Below are 17,300 nucleotides of genomic sequence, written 5' to 3' on the forward strand. Positions count from 1 at the left end.
TCTCTCTCTGGCTCCTCTTTGATCCGTTATGCAGCATGCCAGCCCACTAAGCCGGCTTGCCTGGGTTTCAGAATGTACTTTTCTCTTTCTCATTTCCTCCAGCTCACAACAGTGTTTGTAGATGTCATGTTGCCCATGCATCTGTGTGTGTGTTATGTGTGTACACATACGTACCTGATTTAGGCAGATGTGTTTCTATGTCATACTTGAGTACCCTATAATCTCTCTTCCCCATGGATATCCCTGCATTCAGTTCCATTTTCCCTTCCTAAGACTGGCTGTGCTTATTTCTTCTGACATCCTGTGAAGCAGGAAGACAGCTTCCTTCCCTTACTGGAATAAATGTGTAAATAAATGCAATCCATCCCAAAAGCTAATCTAATACTTTTAAAAGCCGCTGTCCAGTTGGCCAAATTTAGTGCAACATATCAGCTTTCTACCTTGATGCTTCAGGACATGAAATCCTCTGTGGTATAGCTGCTGAGACAATACCCAGTCTACAGACTTATGACTGGTATAGAACAATTAGATAGGCGTTGATGGTTCATTTTTTCTTCCAGTACAAGAACCAGAAGCCATCAAATGAAGCTAGTGGAAGCCAAATACCAAACAAATACTGAAAGGTGTGTCTTCATGTAGTGGGTAACACCTGTAGAACTTGCTGAAGCAGGTTTTGAAGCTTACAGAGATGCTTATGTTCCCCTGAGTACTTCCTACTCCCAGGGAGACTGGATGACTCCCTGGAAGAGGAAACTTCATGGGAACTACTAAATGGATAAAACCACAGCAAACTCAGGAAATCCCTGACCCGTAAGTGATGAGAGAATGAGGCAGTGCTATGAGAAAGTGTTCTATGCTTGGTCTGCTGTTACTCTCCTGCATGTCCACGTGTGGCTGCTTTTGGAGAAAGAGCTCTAGGTGATTTGATTTTGGCCTTTTTTCTGAGCTGGAATAGCTGTCCATGTGTTCTTGTTACTGGTATCACAAAATCCATTGTGCCCAGTGATGCCCTGAAAGGACAGTCCCTCTTGGATGAAGAATGAGTAACAAGATCTATGGGAGCAGCTAGCCTTGTCTCTTCATCCCTTGGTGCCCTTTGGTAGAATAAGGGGATCTCCTGAGGGGGGAAAAAAAACCACATATTTTTGCCTTCGTTTCAGTCCGGTACCCTTTCCATTAAATTATAATCTGTTTTCCTCCAGTGCCATTGCACAAAAAAGTAATAGAAACAGCTGGTGAATGGGGACGTGCAAAAGCCATCCGTGATCATACACGGGTTATCAATTTTTATTTTCTTAATATTTTCTTGCCTCTTTAGGCTTTGGTTTTAAGTGTGGGGTACTGCATATCCCCATTTTTTTTACATTTTTTCCTGTGTTTTAGGCAATCAGCAGTGCTGAAATAGCCTTTAAAACTTCTTTGTAATAGGTATTCTGATGTTTTACTATATTTCTTGGCTTCATGTCAGATTTTAACCCTCGGCTTCTCAGAAGTTCAGAGTTTCTCAGCGTTACTGCTGGAAATGCCTTTCATCAGCATAAACAGCTGTTTAGAGACCATGTGCAGCTCCAAAACAGGGCTGTGCAAATTCTTCCTGATTGCATGTGTCTTCTGTATATGCACCTGATCTCTCTTACTGTGCTGGTTTATGTCTCAAAAAGAAAAAAAGATGTTCACGTGACTCAAAAGGCTTTGCTGGAGTATTGATCTGTGCATTCTGGGTGTTCATCTTTATGGCTCACAAGAGCTGTGTGTTGCCTATATAGCTACAAAAAATCATAGTAAGAAATCGTTTTCAAGTGTGCAAAGGATTTTATCATAAAGACAGAAAAAGGGAGTAAGGAGCAAATGAAGTGCTTTTGCCAGGTCAGCTTCCATCTGCAGACGTGAAATGGGACCATGTAACTGTCAGTTTGGAACTGGACTGCCATTCAGTTTTATCTGAGGCTTGTCCAGGTCCCAGCTTTATCTTGTTTCCTGCATTCCTGTGGGATCCTTTATGTTGTAACCACTCTTGTAGTGTCTGGGGCATCACTTTATCTTGCTGTCATGCTTCCCACCTATAAGAGGCACAGTGTAATGCCTGGTTGGATTGCTAGAACACTGCATTTTGACAAACAACTTTAGTATTATTATTGAACAGACCTCACTAAAGTTAACTGAGTAGTCCTGAAATAAAACATGTAAAAAAGAGTCCAAGCACTCCAGATTTTTTTATAGAACAGTGCATTTCAAGTAGGCACCCAAACGCTGGGGAATTCCAACCCAAATGGTAACTGCTTTGGACCAGAGGAAGTGGTATCTCCCTTGGCATCATCTCCTTTAATGTAAGTGGTTACTGGGAACTATTGGCAATTGACAGGAGACACTCAGTGCTTTTCTGGGATCTAGCCTGCATTTGGAGATCTCAGGAGAGCAGTTGTTTGTCTGAGATTTCCTGGGCTGGGACAAGTCGCAGTCCCAGAGATACCAGATGCATCACAAACCAGGCTGTTTGACTGTGAAATTATGAGGAATAGAAATGCAAATTACTGAAAAAAATAATTTCAGGAAAGAAAATTTAGCAGAACACTAGGATTTTTTAATGGATTCAGAGCTCATTTTGACCTTTTCATGTTCCAATCAGGAAGGGCCTATGTTAACCAAAGCATTTGTCATCTGTTAATGAACTGAACTGTGTGTCATTTATGAAAGAGTCTTGGTCAAATCTGAAGCGTGAGGGACTGCCAGCAATTCTTATGAAATAAGGAATTGCCTTATCATCAGAAGGATTGAGCTCTGGCACTGCCACTCTGCTTTAATTAAAAAATTAAACAGCATACATTAAAAATGTAGTTACATGACCCATCAATGCTTCTCAGGGAGCATTTAGCTTTTGGACCCTGGTGTTACTCACCTCACATAACACCTTGATCCTGCAGACACTGGGTTATGGATTATTATCTGTGAGCAGAAGCCTGCTGCCAAGAATCTACGGCTTTCTGATAAGAATGAAAATTCTCCTTTAAAATCATGAAATACTTTATCATACAGAATATTTATTAAAGCAGATGTTACAAGTTGATGGAAATGAAGGAAGTATTAAAGTAATCATTATAAGAGAGAAGCTGAAAGCATATTAACTCTGTTAGTCTCTTCGAAGATGTGGTATCAGCTACTGTTTCTGGCATGCTCATTTTTGCTGTCCTTTAGGAATGGGGAAAAAAACAGCTGATCGTGTATTAAGAAGACATTGGAAATAAAAATAAGTTACTGTGCAGGTCTTGGGACTGGCCCTGGCAATATAGAGAACACAAATTGTAGTTTTTGTTGTGCATAAATGTTCTAAGAAAGAAAACTGTGAAGTTTTATTAGTTTTCCTTTGATATTTTTCCATGGTCTTATATTTCAAAAGAGTCTTTGTGTTTTTTCCTATCCATCCAAAACTATTCTACAACCTGCAAAATTAGTATTTTAGGAACAAAATGGGTTACAGATCCCAAGGTGTTACGTTGTCAAAAAGCCTACAATCCCTTTTTTTTCTGTTGCGGATCTTTCAGTTTGTATTCTCATCACAGGATTAATGTATGTAGACCTGTTGCACAATTAGCTTTAAATGAAATACTTAAAAGAGCTATGCTGACAACAGATGGCTGAAAAAAAGACAATATTCTGAGGTACTACCTTAAGAAGGCATGATTAATTTATGTTAAAAAGTCACAAAGAAAGAGAAATACTCATTTCAGGAGACTCTTAGTAAACCAGCCATAATATTTACCTATTCTGGCATTATCCAAGTGCTACCATTTTTGCTTCTTGACTGCTAGTGACTGTGTGGTCAGTCTGGATACGCTTGAGAGAAGAATTCCAGGTGATGGAAGTGGGAGTCAGAAACAATCTTTCAGTCCTGTTTGAGACTTTCCTTGCTCTTCTTCCCTGTTCTTCTGCACTCTTTCAAAGCAGAGGTTATGCTGATGGCTGAGTGACAGCTCTGAGCTCTGCCGCCGTAGATCTGTAGTTATTGCAGCTGGGTGTAGTTGACTCACAAGGGGTTGGACAGGAGCTGCTACAAGGCATCAGGTAACAGGCTTCTCCAAGTTACTAAAGAAGAAAAAAAGAGGTCATGGTTGTGACTCCTTGTTGTTGTCTCAATCAGCACCTGTAGGCACTTTCTAAACCTGTTAGGCATCTTTGGGGAGAAGTATTTTTTGGGAGCTTAGTCTGCCTTCACGCAGTCAGAATAGACAAAAAACAGGTGAACTCCTGGCCTCTGACACCTCTGATACCTTGTTCCAAACCCTGAATCCTCTCTTCTCCTTCACCTCCTTCCTTTTTCCCCTCTTTCTGTCAGTCTTGTGCCTTTCTGAGAGACCTTCCATGGGTTTAATCTCCCATTCAGCTCTGCCAGCCTGCCTCTGACCTTTGGGGTGGAGAGCATGTAACTTCTCCTCGGATGCTTTGACCAGCATCACTGGACCAAGCACTACTCCGTGCTTTCCCAGGCGATCTGTGCAGCACAGGCCTGGCCGCGTCAGAAAGCACAGCCATGCTCTTCTAGCGTGGGTTCAGCATACCCAGGCATATCCAGCATCCCTTCCTCCTCTTTGAAAATTACTTTTCTGTGGAGAGGCATGCTGAGAAATGGTCCTGCCCTCTCTCCTGCAGACTTTCAGCAGACAGGGAGTAATTAGAGCATCCTGGCAGGCAGGGATTTGGGGCATATGTGTGCATGTTTCCAAGAGGCCTATTTCTTTAATACCTGAGTGCTCACTGAGAGGCCAGGCAAGAGGAGACCCAAGACCGAACCAAGTGCTGTAAATGTTTCCCACTGGCTCCAGAGGGAGCATGGGCTGAGGCCCCAGGTGCCGCAGCAGCCTGGCTGACAGCAGCAGGTCTCACTTGCCAGCAGCTTTCACAGGGAAGAGACCAGCGGGGCTAGTCCTCTCCACATTAAAACTCCCATGTAAAGCTCCTTCTGCTTATCACACCAGCATTAAGAAGCACTCGGAGGCTGTGGCAAGGGGAGCTATACACAAAGTGGACAGTAATATCACTGGGCCAGATTCTGCCACCCTTTCCAGGAGTAATTCTGTTGCCTGTGAATAGTGCCATTGAAAGCAAGAAGAGTAAGAGACTACACGTGAATGAGAAGGGCAGAATTGTTAGGGATGTGAGCACTGGGATCTAAAAGATGTTTCTGAGCTGTGTAAGTAACCACTTTAGCCCATGTCCAGTAGCACAGTTCTGCATTTCCTCCCTCTCACAAACTTTTGATGTACATAGCTGGCTGGACATTTTCTGGGTGTTGCAGGATAACTTGCAAAGCCATCCAGTGAAAGCAATGTATTTCAAGGCTTTTAGATTGCTAATATAACAGCAGAACGATTTCCACGTCTCTGAAATCCCGCTAGCTGTGATAAAGAGGTGGGTGCAAGCAGCAGGACCAGGCAAGCTCCACTCCCAGTTACACGGCCAGGTTTTCACTGGCATAAAATGGGTGGCAGAATTTGGCCTGGGTTGTGTGAAGTCCAAGATGCGTAAATGTTTCCTGCTTCAGGTAATAATGTGCTAAGTTACTACTTTATGCACAGAGGTATGGAAACCTTTTTTTATGTTTCTCCCTCCCTCCCTCCTCTTTCCGTTCTATGATCCAGACACCACTAACTGTATGGAGTTGATGACTGGCAGACTTTCCAAATGTGGTAAGAACTTCCTTCCCTACTGCCTTTTCTCCTTCCCCAGCCCCTGCTGAGCAACATAATAACGCGCCGCCCTGTCCCTTCCACCTGTTCCCCTTCCCCATCCCTGCTCTCCCACGCCCTTTTCAAGACTGCACACCCCGTAACAGCCCACAATGTCTTTCACTTACCTGGTGGACATGAGCACATACCCCTTTTTCTGATCCTCCCCATCCATGCACAGATGCACAGGCTCCACCACAGCTTTCCCCTTCATAGCACAAGTGTGTGGTGTTGCACTTCAGATTCCCCCCTCACTGTCACTCAGGCCAGTGATTTTCTTTCCTGTTTTGTTGTTGTTGTTGTTTACTTGCTGCCTTTGATTCTTGGTTCTTCAGTGAATGCTGCCCAGCTAGCTGCTGTCTCCCTTGTTCTCCTGCAATTTATTGAGACAGGATTGCTGTGTTATTTAATTCCCTTTTGCATCCACTCCCTTCTTCCCCGTGTATCTTGGGGTATAGAATCATAGAATCACAGAATCATAGAATATCCCGAGTTGGAAGGGACACATAAGGATCATCAAGTCCAACTCCCGGCACCGCACAGGTCTGCCCAAAAGTTTAGACCATGTGACTAAGTGCACAGTCCAATCTCTTCTTAAATTCAGACAGGCTTGGTGCAGTGACTACTTCACTGGGGAGCCTGTTCCAGTGCGCAACCACCCTCTCGGTGAAGAACCTCTTCCTGATGTCCAGCCTAAACTTCCCCTGCCTCAGCTTCACACCGTTCCCACGGGTCCTGTCACTGGTGATAACAGAGAATAGGTCATCTGCCTCTCCACTCCCTCTCGCGAGGAAGTTGTAGACTGCGATGAGGTCCCCCCTCAGCCTCCTCTTCTCCAGGCTGAACAGGCCCAGTGACCTCAGCCGCTCCTCATACGTCTTACCCTCTAGGCCCTTCACCATCTTCATCGCCCTCCTCTGGACACTCTCCAACAGTTTAATGTCCTTTTCGTACTGTGGTGCCCAGAACTGCACACGGTACTCGAGGTGAGGCCGCACCAGCGCAGAGCAGAGCGGGACAATCACTTCCCTCGACCGACTAGCAATGCCGTGCTTGATGCACCCCAGGATACGGTTGGCTGTCCTGGCTGCCAGGGCACACTGCTGGCTAAGACCCTCTTAAATCTTCCATAAGACACACTGCATATTATCTGCCAGACAGTTAGCTGGTATAAATTGGTATAGTTCCAGTCTGGTTTTGAGGAAGGACATTGTGTTCCTAGCTGGAGAAATAGTGAACAATTGCAGGTTCAGAATTTTGTTAGGAATGAGAAAAAAAGGAGTTTCCTGCAAAACCTGCATCTCAACTTGCTTGGGGTTCCATGAATTTTGGCTAACTTGTCCCTTGCCTTCCCTCCCCTCTACGCACACATGGACTGTATTCTTTCTTTCATTACCTGTGCCTCTCCTGACTCCTTCAAATACAATAGTGGAAATACCCAAATACTATAAGAGAGGGTTTTTTTCTTTTTCCTTTTATCTTATACAGAAAGGTTCTGTACAAGAGAAATCTGTTCTCTTAGATTTCCATTCTGGTAGCTAGGCTGAATTCAGACATCTCTGTGAAAGGGAACACAAGCTGTTGAGGAAGTGATCGCTGAACTGGTACTGCTCTCCAGCTGGATTTGTGACTCCTGCGTCATCTCTTCGTATATTGAGGGAAGTTCTTCTGGAGTTGTTCTGCACTTTGTAACAATGAAGGAAGGTTGTCACAGTGGAGATAATATTAGGTTTATGTGCATGTGACTGAGAGCAGAATTTGTCCCGTTTCCTGATTTCAGATGATCTCTTTCCCTAAAAGTGCAGCTTTGGTCATAGGATTTTTTCCTTTTCTCTGAGAAGGGCTCATATGATTTCTTATTTGAGTTTTCTGGTTTACACCATTTCTGATCTCTTCACAAAGACTCATTTAATTTGTAGGCAGACCTGCAGCTTCTTCTTGAAGGCATCAGACAGCAAATTTCTGTTCTCCCTCAAGCCTTTATTTCTTGCCTTATCTGGCATTCACATCATACAAAAATACTGAAATGCTGATTCTGCTGATTGCTTGCACATTAATTGAGCTACACGGATAACCAGTCAGTACTCTGCACTCTCTAAACAGAGCATTACTTTTCACTCCCAGCTCAGGCAGGCCTTCCAGCCGTCACAGTGTCAGCATCCATCCAACAAGGGACAAAAAGGACAAAGTGAATGCCAGCAAGGAGACTACTTTATGGCAGCTACAGCACAAACAGAGTACATACATAAATCCAAAGAAGAGATAGGAAGAGGTGTTGGGGTTTAATGGAGCTGCTTCCTTTGAATCAAATTCCTGTTGGTGTGCTCACAAAAAACAGAGGTTGTGGTGATGTTCACAGTGCTGAATTCCACCCTCCTATATGACTGAAGAGCTATGTTGTGTGCAGGGGAGCTCACCCAACATTCAATCGGAAGTAAAGAGGAATGATGCCAGGATTTAACCTAGTACTGTCCTCTGACTTTGAGGACAGGCAGCACTCTGTGGAGTTGGCACAGCATTCATCTACTAGCAGCCAATAGTGTAAGAAAAACTACACTGAATTTTTTTGACCTCATCATCATTCCACATTTTAGGAAAGCATTTGTGCAAGAGTTAACACTGGAGCAGGAAGAGCAAATGAGATGCATTATGCCTGGCTCAGCCATGTGAAAGCTGTGGTGGGAATGAGGAATATCTCTTCACCTACTATAAAGCACTGAACATTGTAATTAACAGCAAGGCAAATTTATTTAGTCCTTTAAATGTTATTTCATCTTATGCTAGTAGTAGTCATCAATCTGAGAAATGATTCTGCATCTAGCTATTAGCATTGAAGAACAAGTTATTGTTGAACGGCAGAGGTATGTCAGAGGACCTGCCAATGTCCAAATGACGTAGCAGCTGCTGTATCGGTCCTACCTGCGCACACTGCTGCCAACTCTTAGTATTTCACTAGAGAAGAAAAACATTTGGCTCATAATCAAGTTGAAATGCACATTGGGATGGAATATTATATTTTAATTTTCCACCCACGTCAGCAGGGGAAGGGGCATTTCTAGTGTCAGGAAGACTAAACTGATTTCCATGAAGTCTTTAGTATCTGTTTATAAGAATAACTTTGCCTTGAAAAAGCTCTTTACATTTAAAATGCAGCCATAACCTGAAAATTGTCTGTAGAAGTGACACCTTCCAGCTTAGCTGATCTTTCCCTTGTGCATATTCAGAGCCAAATCAGTTTAGTGACAAATAAGGTTTACTATTTTATGTGCTGCCATTAAACCTTATAAACTTAACACAGCTGTAAAAGACTGAGCTGGATCCTGTTTCTTTTAAGGCAGGATTGAGAGAACTGTTTACTATCATCTAATCTGATATTTATGTCTATCTCATTGAAGAATAGATTGTATAATTAACAATGCAGTTCTAATAGGTCCTCCTGAATCTTTACATAAAAAAATAAAAACAATAAAACCAAAATAATACTCAAACTGGAAAGCCATCAAGCTTCAGCCACAAAGCAAATCTCATTATAGATTGAGCACATTGGATCTGGAGCCATTGATATATACCACACGGAAGCCCAATGCCATTTCAGTAGTCCTTGTTCAAAAGAGTCTGTCTTCACAAACTTGAATGACTTTAAAGCCTTTAATTCGTGAGCAGAGTTTGTTTGGGCAGTTGAATCAGTAGTAAAGCTGTTATACAGTCTTGAATAGCTCCCTTTCCCAGCAATCCGTAGTTTTTTGTAGTCTTCAGTAAGCATGTTTCACCAAGGTGCTGGCTGCTGGCAGAAAGCTCAGAAAAGCTTGCCTCATTCTTCATGTTATCTTCTGAAAAACCCTTACCAGGGAGCCTGTAAACTTTCCAGTTTCCCTGCTGTGGCTGTCTGGGGCTGAGTTTTATTTCCAAGTAAGGCAATCTTTGCTTGTTGCTTTCCATCCCTCATGACTCTCAGGGAAGTTTTCAGTTACATCAGTGGCACTTCCAAGAACATGGGTGATGATCAGAGGTTATTATGTGTAAGTAATGCAGCTCCAGTCAAATCATGTGATTGTGTTTGGCACTGCACAAACATGTTTTCTTGCAGAGTCTTAAACCATAACCCTGTGAAAAAAGACTAGTCAGAAGACGTCGTGCTTAAACATACTCTGTTGCTGTTCACAGTTTGAAACTGTCTTCAGTTAAACAAAAAGCCTTGCAGATCCTTGTGTATACCAATGGCTATCACCAAAATGAGCTGACCAAAGCAGAAGCACGGCAAATTCACTTGCCTTCCATATCTTTTCAGTGTATCTCACTCAAATCTGTTGGTTCCAGTATTTAGGAGATTGACAGAGCTTCCTATTCTGAGCCATCCGACATTGTCTCCTATGGCCAATGATCCTTTGTGCACACTTGCAGTAAGGCTTCTCTCTTTTTACCTTCTTGCAAATGCAGTTTGATTCATACAGATGCAAGCCCAGGTCAATATTATCCCAAGCTACTTGAGAAATTAGGAAAGGTTCCGTAGTTTAAAACTGGTTACACCACCTCTGGTTTGCAGTTACAGCATGTAACTTAGTGAGTGCTAATTTAGAGACTCGTCGTGTTACTAACAGCAGCAAATATCTGGATTTGGTGCTCTCAGAAGTGATCCATACTAGCATCAGTTAGAGTAACCCTGCTTCTTTCAGAGCAGCCTTTTGATCTTCGATGGAAGAGATTGATGATTTGCATTCATAAAGTCATAATGGATGGCAGAAACACTGATGCTGAGACCTGCAGAAAAAAAAAATGCATGCTGTCCTCCCAGCTCAAAGGCTATCCTCACCTTTGCTACACTGCGAGGTTGTCAGAACAATATTCTCTTTATTAGCATTTGTGAAAAATGTGCTTACTACCGGTCTTTCTGAGGATGGCTGATTCTCGATGGATATGGGTATGAATTGGCACCCAATGAGAGATCAAATTAAGAAACCCACCTTCATTTCACCTGAATATGTGAAAGATCACATATTCAATCATAACGTGTGGATCATGATAAGTAAGATAATTCAGAGTTTCCAAAGAGCTCAAGCCAAGTTTCTCAGTTATTTGCTATCCAAATGGGTGCTTGATTCCCTCCACGCTGTAGCCGTATCTCCTCATTCTTGTGTTGTGTTTGGGACACACTTCTTTTCCAACTCATAACTCGTATTTTGCTCTGTAGAAGAAGGTAGCAATAAAGATGGCAACTTGGCACTAAAGATGTATCCAGATATATTAAGCTATTTGTTATATATCAGTTGCTGTTTTGACACTGTGGCCAGATTTTTGCTGTCCAATACAAGATCTTTTCCTCTTTATCTGTAATAACACCTATTGCAGAAAGCACACTTCTCTCTTAATTAAGATAACAGTACTTATAGCAGGCAGTGCTTCAGAATACTCCATGTGAATATTTCCTTGCTGTACTAAGCTGAATTTGCAATGGCCTCCCCTGAAAGTTAAATCATATTTTGAAGGGGTTGATTCAGAGGAAATGAGGAATTAACATTTCACCAGCATACACAGTTCATTTCTCTCCTTAGGAACAGGTCAGAGAACTTAAAGCTCCTAAGGTCACACATAAACATCCCTCTGGCAGGAAAGGAAAAAAGTCATATTATTAAATGCCAATACATTTCTGACATTTTTATGGACAAAAAATTAAATGAAACAGCAGAAGTCTTTAAGAGAATGGGTAGCAGCAATACTATCATCTACTGTGGCATTGTGAGTATAGGTTGTCATCCTACTCTCTCATCACACACTTGTGCAGACAGATCTTTGTAAAAGGACAGACATACAAAGAATTCTTGGGCTGACTCCTTTACCAACCAATTTGCCAGAAGTGTGATTCCACAAGAAAATTTGGCATCTCTTCATCACAGCACTGTTGTTGCCTGCTCTTTCAGTGCCACCAGCTGTCCAAATGAACACGATTCCCTCTTCTCCATCGTCATGTCTCCTCTTTTGAAAGTTATGTGGTGGTGCTGGAGTGGCCAGAGGTATTCATCAGTAATGGACATGTTTGTTTTCCAATTAATTACTCATGTCTTAGCTCTGCAGAAGATAGCAGGAAGGGAATACGCCTCATTTATTTGGGTCTTTGCTGGCCGTGTTCACCATCCTCTAACTCAGTCACCCAAGAGGTACCCATCTCAGTTGCATTGCCTGTAACAGGAGAGGCTGAATTTTCTCTGTGAGAGAGAGAAAAAACGTATGAGACAGAGGCAGAATGGGCATCTGGATGCATCTGGCTAATCACAAGTATTGGGCCTACCTCCTGCACAGGAGAAGGGATGTTTTAGGGGAGTAGGAACAAGGGTGGGTTATAGGGCATTTGAATGTCAGGTTGGTTGTTCAGATCTGCCCAGATGTGTAGCCACTGAAAGTTCCCACCTGCTGGTAGCATGGACAGCTGTAGTAACAGTGTGTGATAAGTGGAGTAGTTCCTACCAGCAGTCTGTTTCGGCAAGCACTGTTATCAGCTGGCATTTTTACAGAATCCAAGGACTCTGGAAAATAAGCTCTGTTCTTTCCTTTGGAAGTAGTCTTGCCCAGTTACAGTTCAGGTGTCCTGCTAAGAAACTCAAGTTATCTTGTGGGCTGTCAGTCTGCCTCCATTTTCTAATCCTAAACCAAAATAAAATCAAAACAGCTGTCCAATTATATAACTTACCAGGGAAAAAATAAATGGGAGAACTTGTTTTGGTCAATCTGTTGTGTGACAGTTTAAAAATCTAGCAAATATGAAACCACATACTTGTCTCCTGAAAAGCTTTTCTGACTTCCTATATTTTTAGAGAAGTACCAGTCTTGGGATTTCAGCAGTTCCTTCAGCTCACTTCAAGTAGGGTAGGATGGGTTCATAGATTAGGAAGTTCTGTGTGATGGCCTCCAGCAAGACATCGCAACTGCCTTTCAGTCACCCTTCTCCAGTCTAGAGGGAGACCTCATATATCCAATTTAGCTTAAACAAGTTGAGCAAAAGTTTTCTTTATCATCTTCTTTGATAGCGAGTGAGCTCCATGAGGCCTCTTTCTGATTTGCATTTGTACAGTGCCAAGGCCAGGGACTCCTTAGTCTGAAGAAAGACCCCTACATGAGATTGTAATTAAATGAAGAGGAGTAGGCCAGTTTTACCTCTCTGATATTCCTTTCATTGCAAATATTTCTGGAGTGGGTTCTCTATTTTAAATCTTCTGGTATTGAAGGCAAAGTGACTCTGCCAACAGAAAACAGACAGAAAGTGTCCAGTCTTAAAAAAGGGGGCTAGAATTCTGTCAAAGTAGCAAATGGGTTTGAAAGGGACTGAATTATCACTCATCAACAGAATGTTTCAATGCATTATGTGGAAGGAGTTGGATTTTTGCTACATTATTCACTGAAACCTTGGCTGCTATTGAAATAAATAGCAAGCTAGGGATGAAAAAAAAAAACGGAAAAAAAAAAAAACCAACAATAAAACAAGGGCAGAAAGCAGGCAGAAAGGATGTGAAAGCAACATGAAAAGGAATATGGGAAGTCAGGTTGACAAAGTGTCTCTCTCTGTTTCCAGTTGAGACCTATGTTTTTCCATTCATTTTCTCTCAAAGCCTAAGCTAAAAATGCAGAAACTCAAAATTTGTCAGGCTATACAGAAAGGAAAGGTACAGGATAATAATCTCACAGATGGCATATTTGCTTTATACAACTTTGTGGTCAGCACCACAAGGATTAATGCATTAAAAGTTGTTATGGATGTGAGAGAGATGGTTTCACAGGACAAGAAAGTGCCTCAGGGTTTGCTTCGACTAAGGCAATGGGAATGTTGCCATTTGCTTGAATGAAAACAAGACCAAGTCCTTATCTGACTGTCTTAAAATGTTACAAAACAGCAGGCTCCAGTCAGGGACTGAAGCCTCCAAGGTTGTCCTGAAGCTGCTTATTCACCACCTCCTGTTAGTTTCCTCTGGAGGACTTGGAAGGTCTTTGCAAGGTCAGAGCAGATGCACCCTCTCCTAGTGCCACTCCTGGTGCTTGGGAGTGAGTCACCTTCTCTCTTTCCTCTCTTAACCTGGCTCTGCCACTTCAACTTTGTGTGACACCACTGGGGCTAAGTCAACGTCACCAGACTTCTTAGGAATAGCAAATGAGATACAGAGTACTCTGAGGGCTGATACAAGCCATCTGCCCAGCTTCCTTTTACCTCTCTGTCTGTTCCCAGCCTTACTTCTTCCTTTTAGTGCCTGTTGTATTCAAATACATTCACAATTTTGACTCCTTTTGAGATATTTGGCCATGACAGAGCTGCACACAGGTGCCACAAACCAGTACCTTCTCCATAAATCTGTTTCTTTAGTGTCCCTTCAACACATGACCCTTTCATAAGCTTCAGTGCTTGTTTTCAAACTCATTCCCCTTCCCCATCTTGCAGCATCCAGCTCCTTGGACTAACTCAAAAATGCACATATCCATCTCCTCCTAACAGATGTAAACCTAATGCTCTGAACCTCCCCTCCTGCCTCTGATCCTTCTTGTAGTTTCTCACCCTTGCTGCCCTTCACGCCTTCTTTGCTCTGTGTTGATGAACGTTTGCTCTCAAGGGGAAAGAAGACCTTAGTTACGGATGCATGAAATGCCAGGGAAGTTTTGAAGAATCAGTGAGCCAAACCCTCATCCCTGTCCAGAGAAAATGGGATGTCATCTCACCTTCTGAAATAAGAGAGGCAGCCTCTTTGAGGCCCCCAGATGGACTCGCAGGTGTAGGAGCCTGTCACATATTTTGCACTGAATGCTAGGAGTGGAAGATTGCTGAAAAAGCTATTCTAATCCACCATCGCCTGCATTTTCAGGTCTTGTTTTACTGGCCGTATAAGCCCAAAGGGAACTGAGAACTAAGAGGAGCAACACCACTCACCATTTGCATGCTTCCAGCATAGCTGCCCCGTGTTTACATATCCCCAGAGAGAAATGTGAGGACTCTTTGTCTATTCAAAGACCAATAACTAGACCAGCCCAAGAGTGGGCTAACAAGCTGTCCTGCAGATAACATCAATGCCGTGATTGTCTGTAGTGCTTGGCGTAGGATCAGTTCTTTCTTGACTGCAAGATAGGAAAGTATTATTACCAAGTATTTAATTACGAGGCCAGATACTACAAAAGGCAAAGAAAGGAAAGGGTTAGTGAAATGGCCTATTTTGTTTTTCAGTAGCTCTCTTTAAATATCCCTAAGGATTTCTTACCTCCCATTAAAATTTTACCTGAAAATGCTGATTGTGAGGAATCCAGTAGAGATACAGGCAAAGAAAAGCAGACTGTTAAATACTCTTGCTGCAGTAAATCTCCAAGCACTTGAAAGCCAGTAGGGCATGGGGAGGAGAAAGGGTGGATGAAACAGGGGCAGCATATTTTAATAGGATGATTAAAAATCCTGTATCAGAACTCATCAAGTACAAGATATTTACATACAATTTTTAAAATGTTTTATTGCTCCATTCTTGCAAGTTGTACTTTTGTCTGCTGTTCCTGTCTACGTGAAAAGTAAAATTTCCCCAATTCCTGCAGAGCACTGCTTACTCTGCCCTCTTCTTTCCCTCTAAGCTTGTTGAATAAACTGCTCAGCTGAATAATTGGAGATACTCCCCTCCCCTTTTCTCCCAATCTAGCAGTCTTTCCCTCTCCAGCATTTTTTTCAGTGCTCTTTTTCATTCTCTCTGCTGACTCCATTTGCTTATGAAGATGAGAGGTCCAAAGCCACATAAGAGCCAGATCTGCCCACATTCCTGCATTCAAGGCTGAGTGTTTGCTTTTTTTTTCTCTGAAAAAGAGTATTCACTTAAAAGAAGTAGAAATGAATCTGAGTAGATAGAAAAGAGTCTGAGCAGAGCATGCACCCACAAACCTAATACAGTTTTAGAGAGGCTTAGTGAAAAATTGGAATTAGACGTCATAGATCTGGAAGAGATATCTCCTTTCCAAAGCATTTGCATGCACGTGGAAGGAGGCAGGTGGAGCTCACAGAGTTCTGACCCAGAAATGGCTGAGAGTTTGATAGCTTTTCCTATCTTAGCCAGAAACTGAGATACATGTGTTGCCTGGCTGTTTGTTCAGGCCCGTCTCTAAGGCTTCAGTCTGTTAGCTGAATGATGCCCTTCCAGAAACTAACAGCCATTTGCTTGGGGCGTGGGTATAATTGAATGCACAGAGAGAACCAGGGCCAGCAGTAAGTTAAACACAAAACTGCAAGTACAGGAAGACAAGGAATGAATTGGATAAGAAAGACTGAGATCCTTCACTCTATTTGCCAGCCATTTGGTTTCTCTCAGTGCCTGTTACCATGCAGAAGAAAGCAACAACTACCTGGCTAGCATGGGGCAGAAGAAAAAGTGCCACATTCTGTTTTGCAGGGCACAAATCCTACGTATTGCACTTTCTTTGCATAAGAACAGTTGATGTCTGTCTAGTATCTTCCATTAGAGAGTAAGACAGCACTCAACAAGCTCTTCAGAAAAGTTAACACACAGAGACAGTATTTGCCTGCTGTAGTAACTGATTTGCCTGTGTGTATAATAAAAGTGAAAGGAAATAGAATATTAATAAGTCATCAGTGTCCACTAACTGTGAATAAGGGGTGCTCTCTGCTATGCAGAAACCCCTTTGCTCTGGACTGAACGTTGCCATCTCAGGGAAAGAAGGCCCCACTCCTCACAGCATGCCACATCACTGCAAGTCAGAAGCAAGGAGCCTTTTTCCTTCTGGGAGCCGGAGAACAAAATTACTTAGGTGGGATGTAAATGCGCGGATTTGAATTTGTTAGAACAATGGAGCCAACAGTGCCAATATTGAGAAAAGCACAATGGGGTTTTAACGATCACAAACAGTCATCACCTGTATGGTGTAGGTTAGGTAAGAACCAGCCCTTTCAACATCCATGTCCAGAGGATTTATTGTGACCCCTCAGATGTCTGGTCAGGATTAATCCCCCAGTCCAGGAAAATTACAAGGGACTAGAAACACCTCACAAGGGCTACCTTTATGATAGTAGCTGGTCCATTTCCTTCAGTAGCTTCACAGAACCTTTCCTTGGGTATGACCTTCTACACATCCTCTCACACAGGACTAGACAAACACCACACACCACTGCTGCCTGGAGGTCCAAAAATACAGTGGCACAGAGGTGTAGCCACTACTACAGTGGGCGCTCCAGCATGAGGAAAGAACCTGCTGCACAGCCTCAGCCCAAGCTGTTGTGTTGTGAAACCTCCATGGACTGTTCCTGGGTTGGTACCACTCATGCTGAGATACAGCTGGGTCTTTCACTGCATTGGATGTACGGCAGACAGGAATTAAATGAAGACTGTCAACTGTCTGGCTCTCACCAGTCAAGGTGTTGCATGTCATTGCCCTGGAGCTGCATAATTAAATCCAGCACATAGCTGTTAGTCAAGCACGTGAAGGCTCCTTACATATCATTTGTGCCTTGTGAATTGAGAGGTCTCAGATGCCTGCATTCAAAGGGTTTTAGAAGAAGACTCACTGCATTCAATCCAGGGTCTGTCTGTTCCTTTTGGCCCCTGGAGGTGGGTCTGTGATGCA

At 42.8% G+C, this 17,300-nt stretch overlaps 1 protein-coding gene across 10 annotated transcripts in view; it reads left to right on the forward strand.

The window, feature by feature from the left end:
- BRSK2 (BR serine/threonine kinase 2) overlaps positions 1–17,300 on the forward strand; it is a 319,520-nt gene that overhangs the window by 284,962 nt on the left and 17,258 nt on the right. For 3 of the 10 annotated variants that reach the window (XM_040559845.1, XM_040559848.1, XM_040559849.1), the window contains one exon: positions 5,634–5,681. The exons of the other annotated variants lie outside the window; for them this stretch is intronic. In XM_040559845.1, the coding sequence (XP_040415779.1) occupies positions 5,634–5,681 (48 nt within the window). The remainder of the gene's footprint in view (positions 1–5,633; positions 5,682–17,300) is intronic. 10 annotated transcript variants of the gene reach the window in all.

This window comes from Cygnus olor, chromosome 5, assembly GCF_009769625.2.
Source record: "Cygnus olor isolate bCygOlo1 chromosome 5, bCygOlo1.pri.v2, whole genome shotgun sequence".
In the NCBI taxonomy this organism is placed as follows: domain Eukaryota; kingdom Metazoa; phylum Chordata; class Aves; order Anseriformes; family Anatidae; genus Cygnus; species Cygnus olor.